Source organism: Crocodylus siamensis, chromosome 2 (assembly GCF_052110815.1).
Source record: "Crocodylus siamensis isolate JL-2025a chromosome 2, ASM5211081v1, whole genome shotgun sequence".
NCBI lineage: Eukaryota > Metazoa > Chordata > Crocodylia > Crocodylidae > Crocodylus > Crocodylus siamensis.
Window position 1 is genome coordinate 205,530,537 of NC_143396.1, and position 23,294 is coordinate 205,553,830.

Here is a 23,294-nt window from a genome sequence, read left to right on the forward strand (position 1 = left end):
GGCAGTGCTACGTTGGTTAGCACTACAGAAGAAAGAGACTTGGGGGTCATCATTGACCACAAGATGAACATGAGCCTGCAATGCAATGCTGCGGCTAGTAAAGCGACCAAAACGCTGGCTTGCATCCATAGATGCTTCTTGAGCAAATCCCGGGACGTCATTCTCCCCTTGTACTCGGTCTTGGTGAGGCTGCAGCTGGAGTACTGCATCCAGTTTTGGGCTCCACAATTCAAAAAGGATGTGGAGAAGCTTGACAGAGTCCAGAGGAGAGCCATGCGCATGATCAGAGGTCAGGAAAACAGATCTTACGATGACAGGCTGAGAGCCATGGGACTCTTTAGTCTGGAAAAGCGTAGGCTCAGGGGTGATCTGATGGCCACCTATAAATTTATCAAGGGTGACCACCAGGATCTGGGGGAACGTTTGTTCACCAGAGCGCCCCAAGGGATGACGAGGTCAAACGGTCACAAACTCCTACAAGACCGTTTCAGGCTGGACATAAGGAAGAATTTCTTTACTGTCCGAGCCCCCAAGGTCTGGAACAGTCTGCCAGTGGAGGTGGTTCAAGCACCTACATTGAACACCTTCAAGAGTGAATTGGATGCTTATCTTGCTGGGATCCTATGACCCCAGCTGACTTCCTGCCCTTTGGGCAGGGGGCTGGACTCGATGATCTCCCGAGGTCCCTTCCAGCCCTAATGTCTATGAAATCTATGAAATTCCAACATGTAGGGGGGAGGGGGAGAGAGAGAGAGAGAGAGAGAGAGAGAGAGAGAGAGAGAGAGAAAGAGAGAAGCAAAACTATCCTATTAAATTTAGTCTGGGTTATACACACATCAAAATAGTTGGACATTTAAAAATCACCACATGTCCTTTAGAGATGGACATTATTATCCTACAATCAACTCAAGATGCTTTACAATCTCTCTGTCAGCATTTAGAACCCTTGCGTACCTCACACAAGGGTCTTGTTATGAGAGGATAATTCCTGCCTTATTGAAGTTTACTGCACAAACATTATCCTTTTTTTCATCATAATCATGCTTAAGCTTCATCCAAGCACTTAACACAACTCATTTCCCTTCAAGATCATGGGAATAAGATGCTCAGTCATATACTGTAACCTAGAAACAGCTGCTATGCAGTGGCCAATGGAAATGCAACAGATGTAACCAAAGTAAAAGGATATCTACATGCAAAATACATGCATTTAAAATGAATGTGAGGAAGATTTATGTAAGATTGGCTGGTTCAATGCATCAACTGTCATGGAGAATCAGCTTTGTCTAAGCATCGTATCTACCAGTAGAGTGATCCAAGCCCCTAGGGTGCCTATAAACATGCAGCAAGGCTGCTCCAATGCACTGTAATTACAGTGCATCAGAGCAGACGTGATTAATCGAGTCTGCTGGACCGTGGTAATAACCACACTTCAGCAGACTCCAGCGTCATGTGTATCTACATCCCCACACAGAAAATTGACAGCAGGGGCGCTTTAACTAAAGCTCATTTGACACACTTTAGTTAAAGTGCCCCCACCACCATTTTTCAGTGCAGGGATGCTGATGCATGTGATACTCCAGGCACTTTAATTAAAGTAGCTCTCAGAGCTGCTCTAATTAAAGCATATCCCCCTGCCATACACACACACACACATACACAGACTCCCAGAGCACATGTATAAATGCCCCTAATTTTCACATTAAAGCAAGTTTCATTCAGAAATGCTACTGCACTCAGAAAGAATTCAAATCAGTGGTACAAAAAGACCGCTGACGTTTCTATTAAGAGCGGACTACAGTAGATCAGAAGATAAAGATTCTTCTGAAGAGCCTTGCAAAAACAGCACTGCTTTTAATTCTGCTTTCTATGGTGGTACCATCTGAGACTGGACATTAATATTGTCTTAAATGAAGACAGAATTCTGCCTACCTATAGGGCCCATTACTGATCTTTGGGAAAGAAATGTTTAGCTGGTGCTCAGGAAATCAAGGTGGGTAACTTTTTTAACCTCCTATATTAGACAACTCCGAAAATTCATATAATGCTCGTAATTTTTTTTTAGATTTAAACACACTAACTTTTATAAATTAGTGTGTTAAATTTATAATTTTATTTATAAATTTGAAAAAAATTGCCTTCCTTGAGTTGGGTATTACTATACTCTGCATCTGATTACTTGAAACTGAGAATGAATGCTGTTCTTTCATAGCTGTATCCTCTACTCTTAAAATAAAGGGAATAGAATGAAGTCAGTTAAATAACTTTAATCATCCCTCTTTTCCATTTGGAGTGCTCTGGGAGCTTTGGGAATCACTTTATTGTTAAACATTTCAGGCTACATTAGTATAACACCTCCATAATGACAATTTTTACATTAAGCATGTGCATGTCTTTTGTCCTAGGGTTCTTCTACTTGCCACAAGAAGCGTTTCAAACGGCATGGCATTAAGCCCTTATGACACTCAAAGGATCCATCTGTGTATCTGCCACTGGGCAAAGATTATCTGTATAGAATGCTACTTTCCTGTTTGATCATATAAAAGAAACTGGCAATCCAAAAGTCTGCCTAACACTATGCCCCCATTTTGCAAGTAACTCTAGGCTCCTAAAAGACATCTCAACCCTAAAAGGATTCTGGGAGAGCAGAGCCTGATTTTTGCTGCTGCCCTTCCAAAAGCAGTAACCTTCAAAAAACCCTTTTTGGATGTGAAATGAGACTGTTAACTATAGGGTAACAGACTTCAGACTACAGTATATTAAAAATAGCTATATGATACCAACAGAACTTAAGTCAGCATTGAGCATGTCTACAAGAAACACTGACTGCGCAGTAGCCAAAAAATACTGTGCAGTAGTGTGTCACAGTGCAGACGGTGCTAATACATTACTTCCTAATACAAGTACTAAATAAATGTGCAGCAACAACTGCTCAGTAGCATCTGGTGTAGATGAGCCCATTGAGTACTAACACAGATAGGATGCGTCTGGATTTAACCACAATAACAAAGAAAGAGGAAAACAAATTATAATACACAGTTAATATTGATCACAGACTAACATGACGTCCGAAGTAGCTTAAGTTAAGGTCATAATAGGGATTGTGTGGAAGTCTAGAAGGCCACCAAAGAAGGAAGTATCAATATTTAAAATAAAACAGGTCTAAGCTGACAACAGTGGGCCCCTTTGTGGTCTGCAAATAAGTTGCATGTGACTGTTATAAGCTTGCTGACTTGTTGACTATGCATAAGAACAGGTGGGCAAGAGGGAAAGGGAGGAAATGAAAGGAGACAACTGCAAGACGCATGGAAATTGGACATGAACAAGGATCAACAACTGAAGAGGTGGTGGAATTTGATTGTATAACAGCAAACAAAGGAACTGTGAGGTATAACAGAAGCATATGTGATATGCAAGTTGGGTACAAGACACCAAAGACACCACTGTGCAGGTATGCAGAAGCCGACTTGCCTGAAAACTTAGCCTAGCAAGTGACATTGCCAAGCAAGACTACACATCCTATATGTAATGTATCTGATCATTTCATTTTGCTTTGTTTAATCTGTCAATAAATCAATGCATCTTGTATGACTGGAATGGTCTGAGGTCTCACTTACTGCTGCTGCCCCAGCCACCTCAAACCTACCAGCTGTTCAGGTGTTACAACACAACAAAACACCTTCCTTCTGATTCACAGCAAAATAATCAGTCATTTCAGGTATGCGGTAAAAGGACTAACTTCAGTAGGAGTCATCTGTTTCATAAATCTGTGGATGTTACTTTCTACTAGCTGTCAAGGAGACATAGGCCTTCTCCACTTCATACTGAACCAATTAAACCTCACATTTGACCACCTGGTTAATATGGCTGTACAGAGCATCAGTTGCTGATTCAATGCAGAGGAGATTCAGCCCAATTCAGTGGCCAAATCTCCGAATCTGAATTGAATCAGAAGACCCATTAATCTCTCTGAATCAAATTGGAAGCCTCCGATTCAATTCAGAGACATTTGGTGATTCAGACATAGAACAGCTTCATATGTTTTCTCTATGTACCTCAAGGTACCAGGTGGCTTATGAATGCTGAGATGGTGGGGGCAGATGGAGCATCCCATGGGAGCAGACCAGTCCACTTCTGGGTCCACCACTGAGCACATGGAGGACCTCCACACGCTCCTGTGGGACGCTCCATCTGCCCCAGCATCGAAGCATTCACGAGCCACAGCTGGTACCTCAAAGTATGTAGAAAAAACATATAAAGCTGTGTCTATGGCTGAATCGCTGATTCTCCAAATCAGAATCAAATCCTCAGATTCAGCCAAATCTAATCAGAACAGTGATCCAAATCAGCAAATCGAATCACTGTCCCCCAAATCGGGCCATATCCAAATAGAATATGGCCTGCTTCGCACACCCCTATGATTAAACTGGGTTTAACCGCACTGCCTGTTGGTTAAACGTTGCCATACTGGGTGCATCTATACATGCTCTTATGACGCCGTTGTTACTGCGCCTTCATTTAGTACTTCCTTTAGTGCAGGCGTTACTGTGCCATACAGGGGCACAGTTATTTTTATCTGCTACATCACCGGAGCAACACGCTATAGTGAGGGTGCACATCACTGCAGCAACATATCTGTGGTGTCACATTTTGTGCCTACCGATACTATGTCGTCATAGTGTGCTGCTACAGTAATGCAGTGTCTCACGTAGACGCGCTCATTAAGGCCCACACTAAGAAAGATGAGGATAGATTGGAAAGTGTCCATCAGAAAGCAACAAAAATGATCAGCAGTTTGGAAACACAACTTACGAGGAAAAGCTGAAAGAACTAGGACTTTAGTCTGGAAAAAGAAGACAGACAGTTCCCATCTGCAGGGGTGCATCATGACCAGCAAAAAAACCTCTGAGCCCTAGGGATCATGGCAGCCACGATCCCCAGGGTCTGAGGGTTACACACAGTCCCAAGTACTAGGACTGCAGCACCTGCAATCCCCAGTCTACATGTGAAACTCCCACACCTTGGGGATTACTGCTGCTACATCCCTAGGGCTCTGGGGTACCCAAACACTCCTAGGGCCGAAGGACTGCTGCCAAGGCAATCACACTGCCTCAGGGGTGCAGGAAGCCCCTGGGGCCGGAAGACTGCAGTGATCCTTCAGCCACAGGGGTTTCCCATCTCCCTAGAGCAGGGAGGTTACCACAGTGGGAATCCTCCAGCCCCAGGCATTTCCTGCACCCTGGAGCGGGGAGATCGCTGCAGCAGGGATCCTCCAAACACAGCAGTGCATGAGTGGCTGGGAGCCCCTCAGCTGGGGTGCATGGGGCTCCCAGCCATGGGACCCTGCTTCTTGCCAGTGTAGGAGAAGCCTAGGAACGAGCTCCTCCTGCACCAGCAATAAGGTGCGATGGGATACAATATGCAATCCCACAATCATGCCTCCTACTATACACATGTAGCATGGCAGGAGGCACAGCTGGGTGAATCAACATTAGATCCCATTGTGCCTTTATTTGCACCTGTAGGAGGTACCTTCATTTTCAAACCAGGTCTTTTATTAAAAATCCTCCTTGGCCCACAGAAGATAAAATAAACAGAAAAGCAATGCCATCAGTATTTTTTCCATCAGTCTCTGAAAAGTCACAAGCACCCTATGTAGACCAAACGTAAGTTTCAAAATTGACACAGTCCACAGAGGGTGGCAAACATTGTCAACTCTCACAACTCTGGAGCTAGCAGAATTTGCCAATATCCTTTCATGTGATCTAAGACTACACAGCAGGCCTCCTTATCAGGCAGAAGCCTCACACCTGGGGCCTTAACCTGTTGGCACGGTTGCTCATCTCAGTGGGCCACCCCACAGCTAGTCACCCAGACTAATTAGGGCTTGCTTGAATCCTGCAGCAGGGCCTAACCTGCTCCTGTCAATGGAGTGGCCAGATGACCCTCCTCTTCCCCATATAAACCCCTGACCAAGAATAGAAAGTTCCTGGGCAACATCATTCAACTTGATTCCAGACTACTTTGCTGTTTGCTTTGGCTTGCTCTCAAACTCTACTTTCTGTCAAATACCTCCCAGCTTCTTGACTCAGATTGTTCATAGACACTGCTCTTGGATTGATCCCCATACTTCCTAGACCAGCCTGTCCATGGATTCTGCTCACTCCTACTGACCCTGGTCAATACCTCAATCCCTAAGTAACCCCAGACCTACCTTCCTGCAGCCCAACATGACACTTCCTAAGGCTTTCTATTATCTCATCTATCCAGGCTTTGGGGAATATGTCAAATCTGAAGACTGTATTTAGCTTGAGAAGTCAGTACAGAATTCATCACACTGGTCAGGATTAGAATTAATACAACTGAGATATACCATTCACTGCTCAACTCTTCATGACACCCAGAATCTTTTGAAGTTCCTCCTTTACTGTGTTTGGAAACCTCTCTGGTATCTGGAAGTGGATCTTCTGGACAGCACTTCCGTGTTTCAAGTGAATACAGTGTTCAGTTCAAGGAGCTCTCCCAGAGGTTACTATAAACACATCTAAAAATTTCTCAATCCGTTGCCTAGCTTTCTCTTCTTGTGCTGGAGACAGGATACCCCAAAGTTATCTGAGAGGTCCCACCACCATTACCCTTCTAAGAACGCTGTTCCAGAAGAATCAGGATCCCTTGGCTGCTGTACACATCACAAGCCTTCCAAGGCATCAGCAAATTGACACAGTCAATTCCATAGTCCACCTGTCTCAGCACCTCAGAGGTCACCTGGCATTTGAGTAGCAACTTGCTCTAAGATCAGGGAGTAACAGTAAGACTCTATCCCTGGATTATAACCCCAGAGATGTGCATTCCTATCATAACATCATTCCTCATGACACTGAGCTGACTGCAAGTTCTCTTTCACAAGTCAGTTAAGTCCAAGTTTCTCCGTCAATTTTACAACATACTGGATCACAGTAGGGTTTGAAGAGCTTGAAGTCCCTTGTTCTCACCAGGATTCTTGCAAGAGATTCCCCAGGGTTATCTTCCATAGAGCAGTTCAAAACAGAAAAAACTGGTGAGACATCACAGACTGCAAACAAGAGGTAAAATGGCTTCTTGTCCCAATTTTGGGATTCCATAGTGACAAATTTATTCAACATCACTTTCCATGTTCATTTAAATTGTTCTACCAACCCATCAGTCTGGGGATGGTAGCCAGATGTTTCTCCATATCGACTTTTAACAGATCACATACCTCCTGTATCAGCCAGGATGGAGCCCTAGCTTTTGACTCACCAACTAGTATGCCAGACAGAGGTACAAAAAGTCCTTGTTGCGCCATTAGATGGCCAAAAGAATCAGACCAGTATCCACTTGTGATTTTTCTCTATCCCTAGGTGCCCTGACCATGGTATGTCATGGGTCAGACTTAAGATCAAGCACAGGCGCTCCCACACTCCTGAGCCTATCTAGTATCCTTGTTTCTCTCAGTCTAGCAAGCCCTTCTAACTTTGCTGCTGATCTTCCTGTATCTCTTATTGCCAGGCCAAGAACCACTGATTCATCTCTTCCAGCCATCTCATTTCAGTCTCAGGGTCCATGTCTTTTTTACTATAATATTTATGCCTACATTCTCTACCACAGGTGGGTTGATAGGGCCTACTACCAGCTAATCTTGCTGGATTTACAGCCAAACTTGTCTTCAGTTTCAAACCAAGTCTTTTATTCAAAGTCCTCCTGGCCCAGGAATGACAATGTAAACAGTGACTTCTTCCAGGGTTAAAAAAAGCCAACAGTACATGGGCCTGGGCTTTGAAAGCAAACCATGCCTTTCCCCCAGACTGCAAGGCTTTCCAGACTTACACAAGATGCTGCTGCACCCTCCTGCAGCTAGGATCCTCTATAATACTCCCAGCTGGGAATCTGCCCAGTAGTTGAATTCCCTACACCTGTACCTAGCTGCATCTTCTGGGTTTCTTAAAGGGGCTCTATACCCTCTCACAATCACAAGGCAGGATAACATCTTTATTCAATATGACTATCTTAACCTCTGTTAAGTGACTGTTTCAGCAGTTAGGAAGTTTTTCCAGAGATTTGATCTATATTTTTTTACGTTCAAATCCCACTGGGCAAAGAGGAACAATGCTTCTCCACCTTCAGGTCTTTCAAATACCTGAATACTGTCATCATCCTTGCCCCTTAATCTACTTTTCTCTAAACTAAACATACCTAGTTTCTTTCATTCTTTTCTCACACAGCTTGCTTTTCAGTATCATTATCTTTAGTGTGTGCCTTTAGAACATCTGTAAATTCTCTACATCCTTTTTCAGCAGTGTCCCAAAATGGGCATGGTACTCCACTGAGGCCTAACTAGTGCCAAGTAGTGCTATTACCTTCTATGTCTTACATACAGAGCTACTCTTAATGCAACCCAAAATTGCATTTGCCTTTTTGTGACGGCATCACATCGCTGATTCATACTGAGTTTGTGATCTACCACAATCCCCACCTGTTCTTTCTGTGAGGTGCTACAGCCAAGCCACTTATCTCCCACTTGATGTTTGTGTATTTTTGTTTTCTCCCCAGCACTCAGCACCTTACATTTCTCTTTGCTGAATTTAATTTTGTTGTCTATTGCCTGATTCGCCAATTTATCAGAGTCCCTTTCCCATCTTCCAAGTGTTTATAATCCTCTTGGTTTTGCATTATCTGCAAATTTGATCTCTTATAGGGAATAATCAAATGTGTGCATCAAGACATTCTCCCCCTAAGGTGAGACTGCTGCTCTCTTCTGAAAAGCTGTTGCCTTCTCATTTTTGTAACACTGACCTTGCACATGCACACTTATGCATGCACATACACATATATGTGCAGACACAGATGCAAGAAGACTAAAGGTACAATAAGTTACCCAGGCCCTTAGTGCAAAGTGCTTGTTTGAAATGGCTACTCTACCTCTAGTTCAACCAAGCAGTGGATGAAATCTGAATTAGCAGGCCAGGTATCAGTTTGGTACCCTAATTGCTGTCTGGTGACTCCTGTAGCCTCCAATTTGTAACCTATGCATAGTACATAGAAGAGTTATGTTCCTAATGCAGATCCAAAATTCTACTGAAATGGATACAGAATTCCCATAAATTCTTTGAGAAGCTGCCTTTAGTTTAAACAACAAGGAAGTCCAAATTTAGGCAAAACACAGAGTGCCATAAAATAAACAAGCACAATAAACTGGCATTCCTGCAGGACCTGCTCACCCTGTTCTTGGCCAGCCATGACATTTCAGCACTATCCAATTTCAGTGTTAAAGAGTTTAAAGCTGTCCTCCATCCTGTTCCAACTACCAGAAAGGTCCATCAATTATGTTTCAGCAGCTCTAGTTACTGCAAGTGATTTAATGCTCCAGACAGACAACAATGGTCAACCCATTGTACAGGAAGCATCTACTCTAAGTTGGACATCTTAAGATGGCAGTTTGTTCCTCCAGCAGTGGTCTCTTCTTTCATTGTGCTTGGATCACTGGAAGTTATATAGACTGTAAAATGTCTAATTCTTTTCCTTTTCATATTAGAATCTAGAGACTAAAGGCTACTCGAGTTTCCTGTAAAGTCAAAATGAGTTTGAATCATGCCCTTAGTACAGAAAAACAATTTCCATGAGCAGCAATCACTATTTCTTCTTCCTGCTGTTCACAGACAAAATGTGTGCCCACCTTGCACGGGTTTTCTGAAACCTAATCCACAGCAAAGTGGAATGAGGCAGGCTCTTCAAATTCTCTGTCCTGCGTACAGCTTAACTATTTCAATACATAAATATTAATAAAGGTATGACTTTTGCCCTAAAATGTAAAGGTTAATGGCTACATTTGTCATTTTTTGAATACTGTACAATCCAGAATCTATTATAAATATATATAAGTCAAAATGAGTCATCAAAAACAATGCACAGAGTAACTGTGATCCTTTAGTTTTGTAATCAGGTAAAAAGTCGCTTGCATAGTTTCACTTTTCCTAAGTAGGTTTCAGTTTTTATTTAATTAGGTTGTTACTTGTAAAATCTGATAGATATCCTTACACTGGGTCTCTCTCAGCTGCTTCAAACTGCAGCCTGGAGACCAAAAATGACTTGTGGTAATGTTGCTTCTATTGTAATGGTGGGAATTATGCAACAGATAATACATTAGGGTGCACATACAAGACCCAATCAGTATAAAGCAATTTAGAACGAGAGAGCACCTGACCAAATCTCCCTATTTTCTGCCTACTGTAGGCAGCACTATTTTTGCTCCTGGCCACTAGGTAGCAGGGAATTGGTTTGCATTGAGCACTTAACCCAGAATTAAATCAACTAGTGGAGCACACACATGACAAGCAAAGGGGTATATAATTATTCCCCACTTTCTTCTAAGATGTAACTTTTACCCTGACGTGGAATGACAATGATACTGCATCTATCCAGGTTTATCTTAAACCAGTTTTGGCCATTTTGAAAGCAGTTTGTGTGCACTAAACTTCTGTTGTGTTACCAATTTGAACTTGTTTCTGATCACTTATGGTTCATGTGTAATTTCTGTCCCTAGCCTTTCAAGTGTCACAATTTTTTTTTGTTTTCAACCTATACCCTCAGTTCCTCAAATCATATGGTAACTTGAGCCTCTCATGACTGATTAAAAAAAAATGAGCGTGTAGCTGTGAAGACAAGCTGGGAAGGCCTTTAAGGCCCAAACCAAATCCCAAAATATTTTTTTGAGATTTCTGAATAATTTGCCTGGGCAAAACTGGTTTAACTACACTGATTTCAAAGAATTTGCCCCTGAATTTACTACTTACTGGAAGGAGGTAAGATCACATTTGTCATCAAACCCCCTTTTGTCAGCTATAAGTGCAATCATCAATAACTTGATGATGGGCTTGCCCCATTTTTGCACTCTCTGCATGTAATTACACCCAGTTGCCATTTGACAGTTGGTATACCCAAGTTATCCCCTATAATTGCTAATCTATGTTGTGCAGAAGTCTTTTTTACAAACTTTCCTCCCATTTCACTACTAAAAATGAAAAAAGCATTAGTCTGCACTTAGTGCTCTTCCCACTAGTCCCTCCTCCTATTCACTTCCTTCCTTTCTCTTAGATTCAGCCTAACTTTAGATGTCTAAAGCAATGGAGCTTTCATCTGTGCCACTGAAAAATAATTCCACAGCCTAACAGCTGTCAATACTAGAAAGTTTTTCCAAGACAGTTAGATTTTTTTTCCAAGTTTTTCTATTCAAACTTACTGAAGTCCCACCTTACCAGGCTCCTTTAAGAAAAGGGAAGCAACACCAAAAATGAGAAGTTGCTGTATACTAGATCAAGGCAAAGTGAATGAAACAGCAGACATGATCAGCTCTCTTCATTTAACCATACACACCTGAATTTCCAACATCACTACTTTTTATAACTGAAAAAAACAACATTAAGTTAACGAAATCCCTGGCTTGTTTAGGAAAACTCACTACAGATGTAGGTGCCAAGTCAGGTAAGCAGAAAAGGGTTTAATTCTGAAAAGCTTCTTTGGAATTTTGTTTGAACCACAGAATTTGGCCCATGTCAGTATTCCCCCATGAGATGGTCAGAGATGGCCTAATTACTAAGTGGTGCTGCTTTCTTATATATAATTCTAATGGGAAGGCTGCAGTTCAAGAGCAGAATATTAAAAACCTCCATTTAAAAAAAAACAAACCTAAACATATTTGTTTCTCACTGGGGAAAGCATTTTTCTTGAATCTCACTTTATTGGGAATAATTCTGAACAAGGAATATAGATCTTAATTTGTCCGTGGAAAAATCATCCTTGAGGAATCTGTTTCTAAGCACTTGGAGGAGAAGGAGGTGATTAGGGACAGTCAGCCTGGATTCAGCAAGAGCAAGTCATGCCTTATCAAACTGACTGCCTTCTATGATGAGATGAGTGGTTCTTGTGGATGTGTGGAGAGCAGTGGACGTGATATATGTTGATTTTAAGGCTTATGATACAGTCTCCCACAACATTCTCACAAGCAAGCTAAGGAAGTATGGGTTGGATGAATGGTCTGTAAAATGGATAACAACTGGCTGGATCATCAGACTCAGAGGGTAGTAGTCAAGGATGCAATGTCAGGTTGGCAGCCGGTGGAGTACCCCGGGGTCAATCCCAGGGCTAGTTTTGTTTAATATCTTCATTAACAACCTGGAAGATGGGAGATAGTGCACCCTCAGCAAGATGACACCAAGCTGGAGGGGTGTAGTGGATACACTGAAGGGTAGGGTTAGGATTCAGAGAGAGAAATTGGAGGATTGGACCAAAAGAAATCTCACGAGGTTCAATAGGGACAAATGCAAAGTTCTGCACTTAGAACCAAACAATCCCATGCACTGTTACATGCTCAGGACCAAATGGCCAAGCAGCAGCTCTGAAGAAAAGGACCTGGAGGTTATAGTAGACAATAACCTGAATATGAGCTAATAGTGTGTCTTTGTTGCCAAAAAGGCTAACAGCATACTAGGCTGCATTGGTAGGCATGTTGCCAGCAGGTCAAACGAAATGATTATTCCCCTCTGTTCAGCACTGGTGAGGCCACATCTGGAGTAATGTGTTCTGTTTTGCGGCCCCTTCCCCACTACTTAAAGGATGTAGACAAAACTGGAAAATCCAGCAGAGGGCAACAAAAATGGTAATGGAACTGGGGCACATGACTTATGAGCAGAGACTGAGGGAACTGAGCTTATGTTGTCAACTGAAGGGGTATTTAATAGCAGCCTCCAACTACCTGAAGGGGGGTTCGAAAGAGGATGGAGCTAGACTGTTCTCAGTGGGGGCAGATAACAGAACAAGGAGCAACAGTTTCAAGTTGCAGCAAGGGAAGTTGAGGTTAGATAGTAGGAAAAACTCTCTCAAGGAGGGTAGTAAAGCACTAGAACAGGTTATCCAGAAAGGCTGTGGAATCTCCAACCTTCGAGGTTTTTAAGATCAGAATAGACAAAGCTTTTGCTGGAATGATCTAGCTGGGGACTAGAAATCCCCTGTGCATGTGACAAGCACGTACTTGTCACATGAATCAGCAGTACAGCACATCTCTGTATTGAGAAAATGGCATTGGCGCTCTTTGAAATAAAACACGTCCAATATGTTTTAATTGAAAGTGCAACACCACCATTTTCTCCGTGTAGCAACACATTGAGCTGCTGATACACGTGACCTGCACAAAGCACATCCTGCTTTGAGTAGGGGTTTGGACTAGATGACCTCCTGAAGTCTCTTCCAACCCTAATTTTCTATGATCCTTTGATTTCCTCTCATTTCCTTTCAGTTAATGTGCTAACTCACAGATGGCATATGTTGGTGCTACCAACTGAAACCTACCTCAGCAGAGAAACTTCTGATCAATACATTTAAGGTTAATCTTAAAATCCAGTCCTGAACAGATTCACTCATATACTTAATTTGACTTGACTTTTCCATTTACTTAAAATCAGATTAAAAATATCTAACTTAAGGCATTGAAAATAATGGCATTCAAAATTAAGACATTTTTGAAAGTGCAGGTACTAAGTGACTTGACCAACATTACACAAATCAGTGACAGATCTGAAACTGAATTTGGCTCCAATTACAATCTACTGTCAAATATATTAGATTATACTGGTTCCCCAGACTGAGACACTTACTTGCTAAATAAATGGACTCTTTTTCACAAGCTCTCTCCCCCGCCCCCAAAAATATTCAAACAATGCACTTGCAGGCCCAGAAAGATATTTAGTTTGTATAGCTATATTTCCTTAGGAATTTGGTGCCAAAATATTGATAATAATAAGAGCTTGTACACTACTAGCTGCCAAGAAGTCATAATAATCTCCGATGTTGGCAGCCAAGAGTCAGAGTGGATATTATGGCAGGTCAATGGAAAACCTTGAGAAATAATTTTTCATTATCCTCTGCTTATGTAGGAATTGGTGCTACACAAACAAATGCTGAATTGATCTAATTTTGTACATGGGTTCCAGACCACACAAGTCCTTAACAGGATTGGAATCAGCAAACCTAGCTTTAGATTAGAATATTTATAAGATCTCTGATGGACCATAAGTATTTTTGATGAAACTTCAAATACCCTGCAAGATGGGTATTTGAAATCCCTCGTAACAATCCTGGACGTTAACCAAGACGAAGGTTGTAATTAAATAGGCCCAAAAACGCCTTTCATAGCATACTATAGGAAGAAAGGCCATTTTATGTTAGGCAAAGCTCATAATCAAATTTATTTCATCCATAACTTACAAAGAAGACTGAAAACCCTCAGATTTACTGTTATATGCAGATACCTATCTGTGAACTAGCAGACTGTTCAATTAGACTTAAATTGCATTAATTAAACTTTGGATTTTCTGATCTCCATATTAATACACTTGGATCATGAAAAACAAACATAAAATCTGCACTGCCATTAAGATAAGTCAACAAGATAAATTCCTCTTTGTTATCGTTTTCTTGTGTCTTCCAAATATTAGAAAACCTGTCCATCAAATGACATCACAGATTAATACTATTAACTGTTATATCCATTTGGTGCAACTAAATAACATATTTCAATCTCTGCCTCTAGTAAGTGGTATTAATCTTCTTCAATACTTTCTATATTAGCCATTTCATTTTTGCTTAATTTTCTTATGTTGTTATTCACAAATCCTTAAGCACTATCATCTACCTACGTATTTCTAAAATACGCATCATATTTTGGCACCAAAACACCAAGATTTTAAACATAAAATAGGTTTGTGCTTATATATACTGGGGAAATGTGATGCAAGCAAAATAGTATCTAGGGGGTTTCAAGGTAATGTCCGTGGCAATTATTTCAGTTGTTGCATAAGAAAACCCAGCCTTTTAAACTGTTGGCTCACTGTGTACCATATATATAAGATCACAGAAAAGCACAACTGAAAGGGACCTCAAAAGGTCATCTACTTCAACCCCAAGCAGGATCACTTGAACCATCCCAGACAAATGCTCGTCTAACCTGCACTGAAAAAAACATTCAGTGATGGAAATTCCACAGCCTATGAAGGTGATCTGCTTCAGGGCTTAACCACCCTCAGAGATGGCAATTTCTTCCTAATATCTAATCTAGCCACCCTTACTGAAATTTAAGCACAGTACTCGTGACTTATTTAATCCAACCAGAATCTTCAACACTCCAGGCAATGGAGAAATTCCTTTAACTATCAGTAAGAACTTATATCTTCTCTTGAGACTAGGAGGCCTGTAACCATGACAAACTGGTACACTACATAGCTATGCTTGTTATACCACTGATTTAAATTGAATGAAATCAAAAGCCATTTATACACATACTTTTCTGGTCCGCAACGCACCAGAGATCCACCGCTTCGGACTAATCGAGTCTGCTCTGCATGCGAGCTAACACAAACTGCACTATGCCGCATGCAGTCACAAAAGCGGCAAAAACACATCAGCATGCAGAAAATGGTAGTAGTAGGTTTTTGAACTAAAGCACCTCCAATGTGTTTTAGTTCAAAAGTGCACCACCACCATATTGTCAGCGCTGATGCTCATTTCGCCGCTTAGACAACTGCAAGCATCGCAGCACCAGGAGCTTTTCAAAGTGCTTGTTACTGCAATGCTTGCATATGTAAAAATCCCCAACGCTACTTAACTGTGTATCAATTTGCCATAGGTATTCACCTTCCAGTATTTGGAGGTCAAGAGTTAGAGGCCTGCATTTTGGGACCTAGAGATTCCGGTTACATTTAAAAAGTGAAAAGATAACACGTAGTAACAAGAGGTATTTCCTGTTCTTTGCATAAAGGAATTCTCAACTTTAGCTGCGTAGCAACTGCTGGATAAATGTTGACTTCCTCGGGACTAACAGCTGTATGTAGTTAGTTAATCCCAGTAACAAAAATGCATGTTGCCATAGGCCTTATGTTGCTGGCCATATCATGTAAAAATCCAGTGCAGTGGTTTTGCACTCTAAACTGCTATACACTGAAGTCTGAGATCAGGCAATGCATTTTATATAGTTTTTCAACTGCTTTCTCTGTTTTGAAAATTTCTTTATAAACTACCTATCACTGAGGCATCTACACACTGAATTAATTTTAAAAGTGTGGTACTGATGGATCAGAAAAACAGCCAAACAGTTCTCCATCCCATTCTATTTGTAATCTTGACCCCTAATTACAGAAGAAATACCACCTACAATGACAGAATTATAGTGCTCCATATAACTTCTCCCACCCAAACGGCAGCATTCCTCCGGCACTGGCTATTTTCTTACAAATCTAGAGCAGCTGCAAAGGGCTAAAAAAATCTATGGGTAATCAAAAGAGAAGCATAACTGTAATAATCTAAATCTTGGCAAAAGCAGCATTAAAAACAAACAGTCTTCCAAAACGTCAAGGGCCTGTATCCACCTCAGTAACCTTATATCTAATCAGTTCACCAGCAAAGCTAAGGAGTGGAATGACCTGACCAATTACAGACCAACATCAAAAATGTCAAGCTGAAAATGCTGCTACTGCATTGATCAGAAATATGACCAATGGACTCTTCAGCAGCTTGTTCTAAAAACTTTGTGCCCTTAATCTTTGTTTTCTACCTCTTGCTCACCCGTGTTAAAAGGTATATGTTTCCTTTTTACTTCATGTAAGAATTCCTAATGTCCTCACAGTGTTAAGGATTCACTACCATTTTAAACAGCAAGAGATTCATTGGTATCATCCTTCGTGTTAAACAAGAAGCCTAGCAAATTCACAGGAAAAGAATTTGAGAGAGATCAAAATTCATCTAACATCAATTTGAACCAGGATCTAGCCCTTTATTTTTTTTACAAAATGTGTGTTCTCTTGGAATATAAAGGATAACTTCAACCCCAAGAACCTGCATCAGAGTAACCACCCAGCTAAGCACAGAGGAATTGCTAAAGTACCTTCTGAGAGTCATCAACACTTCTGTGTTCAACCAGAGTACTTCTGCTGTGCAATGTACCCCTCTGACACACTTCCCATCTGGCACAGAAACAGTAATTGACTCAAGCTGTCTTCAAGTGGCTAAATGCAGTACTGACCATTTCTACAAAAAACCTTGTGCTTTGCACTAAGCAATCATACTGCCTTTCTGGGTTGACCTTCATATTAGGGGCAGATTTCATACTGTACATCCACATGTCTTCCATGAGAGACAGTACTTCTCCATCAATATCTATTCTCACCATTCAACAGTAAACCAGTAGCCCTGATTCCTGGTCCCATGGTCTGACAATTTGACACACAAACTCACTTGACACCAGGCACCAACAGAATAGTACATGACTGGGCCTGTAATTTATAAGTTGTACCTCCCTTTTGGAGCAAACTTAATGTCTGCCCATACAGACACGACAACTAATGATTTTATTTTTCCATTGACAGTAAAGAAAATGTAAGTCTTCTTTTAGTTTCTACTATATTTATGTCCCAGAAGAAAATATTAAAAATATCATCATGTATAAACCATCCAAAACACAGATTTGGGGATCTTATTGATGCAGCTCAAAAAAGAGCAGAAACTATTTTTAAAAAGTACTAAGTCAGAAAACAGGAAGTAGAAGATTGTTTCATTATATAAATTTATCATTCATGAAAAAGTAAAGCACAAAACACATATGGTATTCTAATAGAGATTGTGTTACAAGAGGCTGTAATTTCTGAGGTGAGATAAGTGCATACATCTTTATGTTAAATAACAAAACAATCAAAATTAACACAGGCAGACAAGGTTCTTTGGGTGAATCTGAAACCACTCTCTCTCCCATCTCCCAGTCCTGATCATCAAAGGAAACTTACAAAACACTTCCCAGAGATGAACCTATGAACTCCACTTCATCAACCTCCTGGACACTAAAAATCATGGACTAAATATAGACATTGGATTTATGACACATTATAACCTACCTAACATCCAACACCCCAGGTATCTCTCCACTATTCATTCCCCTTCTCTCCCCCACCTCCCCATCCCCAGCCTGTCTCTCAACCATTGACTCCGCAATCTACATTTTCACTGACGGCCTGTCTTGTATGCATACCAGCCCAGCCTCTGGCTTCCTTACTTTTCATTCCATCCAGGAAGAGCACACACCAAGTGCAGAAACTTCCTTAGCCTGACAAAGGGTTTTTGAATGCAAAAGCTTGCTTAATAATTGTTTTCCAACTATTTAAGTTGGTCTAATAAAAGATATCAAATTCACCCAAAGAACTTTGTCTGCCTATGTCCTTAGACCAACACGGCTACAACTTACTTCCCTATCAAAATTAACATGATATCTTTTATAGACCAGGACACATAAATAAAGCATTCTTGCTTCATTTTAGTTTAACAACAAAATTAGGACCTGTAATCTATGAACAGAAGCTTTACACTGCATTGAAACAGATGTCCCACTGCACTCTTAAATGCAGAGTGACTTAACTTTATGTTATTACAGTACTACTAGCAAAAAGAAGCAGAGCTTCCAATTAAAAAGAGGTTTCCCCTTACCTGTGTTCCAGCTCTCGAATGGATAGTATAACTCCAGAAGTTGATGCCTTCTGCTGCAAGGTGGCTAGAAATGTGAACTCGCTTTTATTCCGAAAAAGCTGAATTAACTTCTCGTTCAGGTGGGGTGCAGCATGGATTTCTCTTTCTACATCTGAGTTTTATTGAAAAGAAGAGGGAAAGGGGGGTGACTCAACAGCAAGTAAAAATGGTAAGTCAGAAGGATTCAGATTACATTTTTCATTTTCTCTTGCCCATCGATATTTTTCATTTTTGAGTTGTCTACCACATGTTACAGCTGCATTCATTCAATGCAAAAGCCCAAAATACCATCTCTGTCAATGTGCCCACTTGTCACTTTGACAAGCTCACAATTGGCCAGTCACCGATTTTCTAACAGAATTTTTGACAAGATGCTGAGCCATTCAGGTCTGCTGTGAGCAGATTAAGCGGCTGTTAATAAGATTTGCTGCAGTCAGATAAATAGAATCCTAAATTCTGAGACATTTCAGGGACTCACTCAGCACCACTTACCAAGTTCTGATTTCAATTTGCTCATTGACTCAGTCACCATCTCCCCATACTACATCTAAAGAAACTTGTCCTTGCACTGTGTAAGGCAGAGGTGTGTTATTGCTAATAATGCTATATGGCCATGCCTCTGCCTGAAAAAAATAAATACAAGACGTGCTTGCTGCTGTTCTAGGATTTCTCAATTGAAACAAACGAAGTGTGATAGCTCATGCAATATTTATTAAACTACAGCCTGATCAGGTAGGGCCAGAAGTGTTTCAGTCTTGCTAACCCTGATGTTATCCAAGCAGCAGCATGCCTCCCCACAGCTGATCTTCCGAGACCCAAATTCACTTCCATTCCAACACGCCTGCTTTTATCTCACGTATTATTATACTACATCATCACCACCAAAGATGGGGAATAATGAAAAGGAGACTACAAAACATAGTAAAGAAATGAATCACACATCATTTCACTCTCCTCTGCTATTTTGTTTTCTCATGTCTCTCATTCTGAGGCATGTCACACATTCTCAAGGCATGTGTCACTTTCTGGTCTCAAATGCCATTACCAATTTAAAGCTTGATGCCATTTTTTTTAGAAGGGCTGACTCTAAAGTCAAATATTCAAGGCTGAGATCCTCAGCTGGTGGAAATTAATATGGCACTACTTCACTCTGGGGATCTGGTCCAGTGCGAGTACTGTAACAGACTTTACCATTCAGGGTGCAGTTCCATAACACAGTCATACCAGTAAAACGTGCTTTTGCCCTAAAGTAAAAGTGGAGCAGACTTAGAAGTATAAGCCACTTCACTTCTGCATCAAGTAACTCCAAACGAAATTCTACCCAACATGAAACACCTTCATGTGGCCTGATTTTGAGAACATATGGTAAATTCTTCCTTTGAAAATCCCGTATCCCCTTCTCACCCCCCTGCTGCTTTGTGTTGCTGAGCAGCCCTGATATGCTGGTGCTCTGTCCCTGTCCATGCCATTGCCCTTCATTCCCAAGACATAGCCCTGGGAAGGAAGAGGGTAGGCACAGGCGATGCACTAGGGGATCCACTGGGCTGCGGAGGCAGCCAGAGCAGGTCCAGCCCAGCTGTATCCTCACGCCCTACCGTGGGCACAGAAATCTGGGTGGGCACATGCCTCCCCCCATGCCCCAACATGTTGCCTGTGCCCCCCACCCCTTTGCCTGTGCTCCCCTGACACTCCAACACATTGCCTATGAGCCCCGCTGCATTGTCTGTGCCCCCCGCCACAACACCTGTGCCCCCCTGCCCCACCTCTGATAGCCTTACCTGGAGGGAGATGTAGGAGTTGCTCTTCACCAAGCTGCCTAGCTGCCACATGCATGTGTGCATGCGCACATGTACATGGTGCCTTCTGCCCCTTGTTCCCCCCAGCCCATTGCAGCCTGTGTTTCCCAGGCTTTTCTACTTGAAAGCAGCAAGTCTGTGATTTTCTCTTTTAAAGGAGAAAACCTACACTTTTCCTTAACAAATGGAAAACCCAAATCCCTGGTTATCAAACATTGGTGAAAAATGGATGTAAATCAGGGGCAGCAGAGTTATTTCAGGGATAAATTTAAAGCACAGAAGCATGAAAAATTCAATTGTTTTCATTTTTATTTGATATCTCAATATATTATCAAAATCCTCGTTCTTCTGTTAAAGTAGGGGTTGGGAAACTATGGTCCGTGGGCCAAATCAGAACCAGGGAACCCTTGAATCCAGCCTGCCTATGTGGGGCCATGGCACCCTTCAACAGCAGGGAGCTACTGCTGCAGATTGTCTCTGTGTGCTGCTATGGGGACAGGCACAGGCTGCAGGAGCTCTCCCCAAGACAAGCAGCAGCGGCAGTGGCAGCTGGATCCCAGTACCCGTATGCTTGCCTGCCTCTGACCCACCTGAGTCCTTCCAGCCTGCAGTGGAAAAGGTTGCCCATCCCTGTCCCAAAGGCATGATAGCTTTGGTCAGAGATGAAGATGTGATGTATTCAAAATATTTTTGAAATTCTGTCGAACAATAGTCCATTCATACTGAAACATAAACCACTTTACAGATGGCATACTTGAGTATTTCAAGGAAACTGCAAAATCCAACATTGCCTAGTGACAAGTGACTCTGAATTAAATGACTTTTTTGACAAAAACCTTATCCAAAATACAGTGGGTTTCTTGGTTATAATTATGTGGCTTAATTTTAGTACAGTAATCTTTCTCTTGGAAAAACACTTTGAAATTTGATATTGTGTTGCCATGTCTTTTAAATGTGTATGAATTTTGTTACTGAAGCAGGACCCTGGCCAACCAGCCCTGCATGGGTACAGCCCAAGTACTGCTTACTCCACAGGTGTACTCTTCCCTTTTTCATAACTCGCCTGACTCAAGTTGGTGTTGCTAAAGGAAATTAACAGGAGGTGGTACCTGCTGCCTTTGGGGTTTACAGAGAGGGTGTGGGTCCTGATAGGTGTGTGTCTTCTGTGGGGCTCTACCTTTCCTACACCCCACCCCTTTCCTCTCCGGTGTTGTCGGTGATCCGCCCGGGAGCCTAGTCCTGTCGCGCATCCACTGTCGCTTATGCAGTACCCATGATCACAACAGAGAAAATAACGATACAGTTATAACTTAGGCAATGTCAGCTTGTCAGTGCACTCCAGTTTCTGTTCCTGGGGTGAGGGAGCTTGTCAGGGCTTACCCTTCCCCCCTCTATGACTCCAGTATGATTGGGCTGATCCGTCCGGGACTGGGCCCTTTGAATACTCAGGGGCCCCTGGCATGATGAACAGCCGTGTGGTCCCCACGTGTACCTGGCTTCTGTCGGGTTGATGACTGTCAGTGTTCCTCCTGTGGAGATGGTGGGCTGTTGGTCCCAGCTCGGGGTCCGGCATTCCAGTGGGGAGACTTGGCTTGAGCCAGTGCCAACAGCAGCATTCCCCCTTCCTCTGGGACTGGCGTTCTTTTATCCCAGAAGTTCTGGACCAGCTTGCGCCAACCTGGATCCCTGCCTGCCCCATTTGCCTTGTCCCCACCACCAAGAGTTACAAGCTGCAGCTGTGCTTGACATCCCCCGCACCTGAGGTTCAGGGGCTCTCAGTGGTGCTGTGCCCCAGTGTTTCCTGCCTGCTTGGCTGGCTGGGCTCCAGAGTCATGTGGGACCTGGGCTCCTGCTCTCATTCTACCCTGGGCAAGAGGCCAGCAACGCATCCACTCCCTGCCAGCTGCCTGTCCCACCCTTGGGAATGTACTGGTGGTGGAGTGTGCTGGCATCCCTCAGGCTCGTGTTTCCCTGCCTGGCCAGCTGCCAACTTGCTACCTGCAGAGCACGACGGCCATCCTCACCCTGGTAGGTACTGGGCTCAGCTGGGTCCTGCTATAGTTATAGTCTTATATTCCTATTTTAATAGATGCATTCAAGAGAAAAAATGCTCTACTGTGCTATACTACTGATTCAAAGTACTGGATCTTACAGAATATTAATGTAGTGCTTTGATCATAGTTATAGAACACTCTCTATAATGGAGATAACTTATAATGGATCAATCATGTAAATACACCACTGACCAACACCATCAATAATTAAATTTTATAAGCCAAGATGTCCATTTGCAAAGTGACCTACACTTCCTAACATGGAAAAAAGTTATGGACACTCTTTCTGTAGTTGAAAAACAGTCGACTGGAAATAGAGACTATTTGCAGAATGGTAAAATGGCAAATATCACCCTTGATTTTGCAGTCTGACAGGTACTGGCGAACTCCAAAGCAATGTGGAATTCCATCAAGTTCAAGGCTACACCATATGGATTCAGGGATCCACTTTTATGGAGCAAACAACAGAATCTGACCCCATTTTGCTAAAAGAAGTGGCTGTTCCTTAGACGAGTGCTTCTCAAGCCATGGATTATAACCCAGGAGTGGTTCGCAAAAATATATGAAAAGGTTGTGAGCAAGTCCCAGAAAAATAAGAGAAAGCATGGTTTTCCCCTTGTAGGCTGGCAACATTCCAGCGTGCAAGGGGCTGCTTGTGATGATTAGAGGCAGCAGGTGCCACATGCATCTGTGCACACACATGCATATGTCCAGCATGCAGCCAGGCAGGGGCATTGGAGCAGCCCCAGCAGCTGGATGCATGTAAGTGTATAGAGAGTGGGAGTTGGAGGTCCAGGGCTTGAGGACTGTCCGGGGGGGTGTGGGTGTCAGTGTGGAGGGGATAAGTATGTGAGAGGGGATGGGTGCCTAC

General features: G+C 42.3%; 1 protein-coding gene across 2 annotated transcripts in view; it reads right to left on the reverse strand.

The window, feature by feature from the left end:
• The window catches only part of NELL1 (neural EGFL like 1), a 524,835-nt gene that overhangs the window by 460,555 nt on the left and 40,986 nt on the right, over nucleotides 1-23,294 (reverse strand). For both annotated transcript variants that reach the window (XM_090032860.1, XM_090032859.1), the window contains exon 3: nucleotides 18,535-18,685. In XM_090032860.1, coding sequence (XP_089888986.1) covers nucleotides 18,535-18,685 — 151 coding nt within the window. The remainder of the gene's footprint in view (nucleotides 1-18,534; nucleotides 18,686-23,294) is intronic.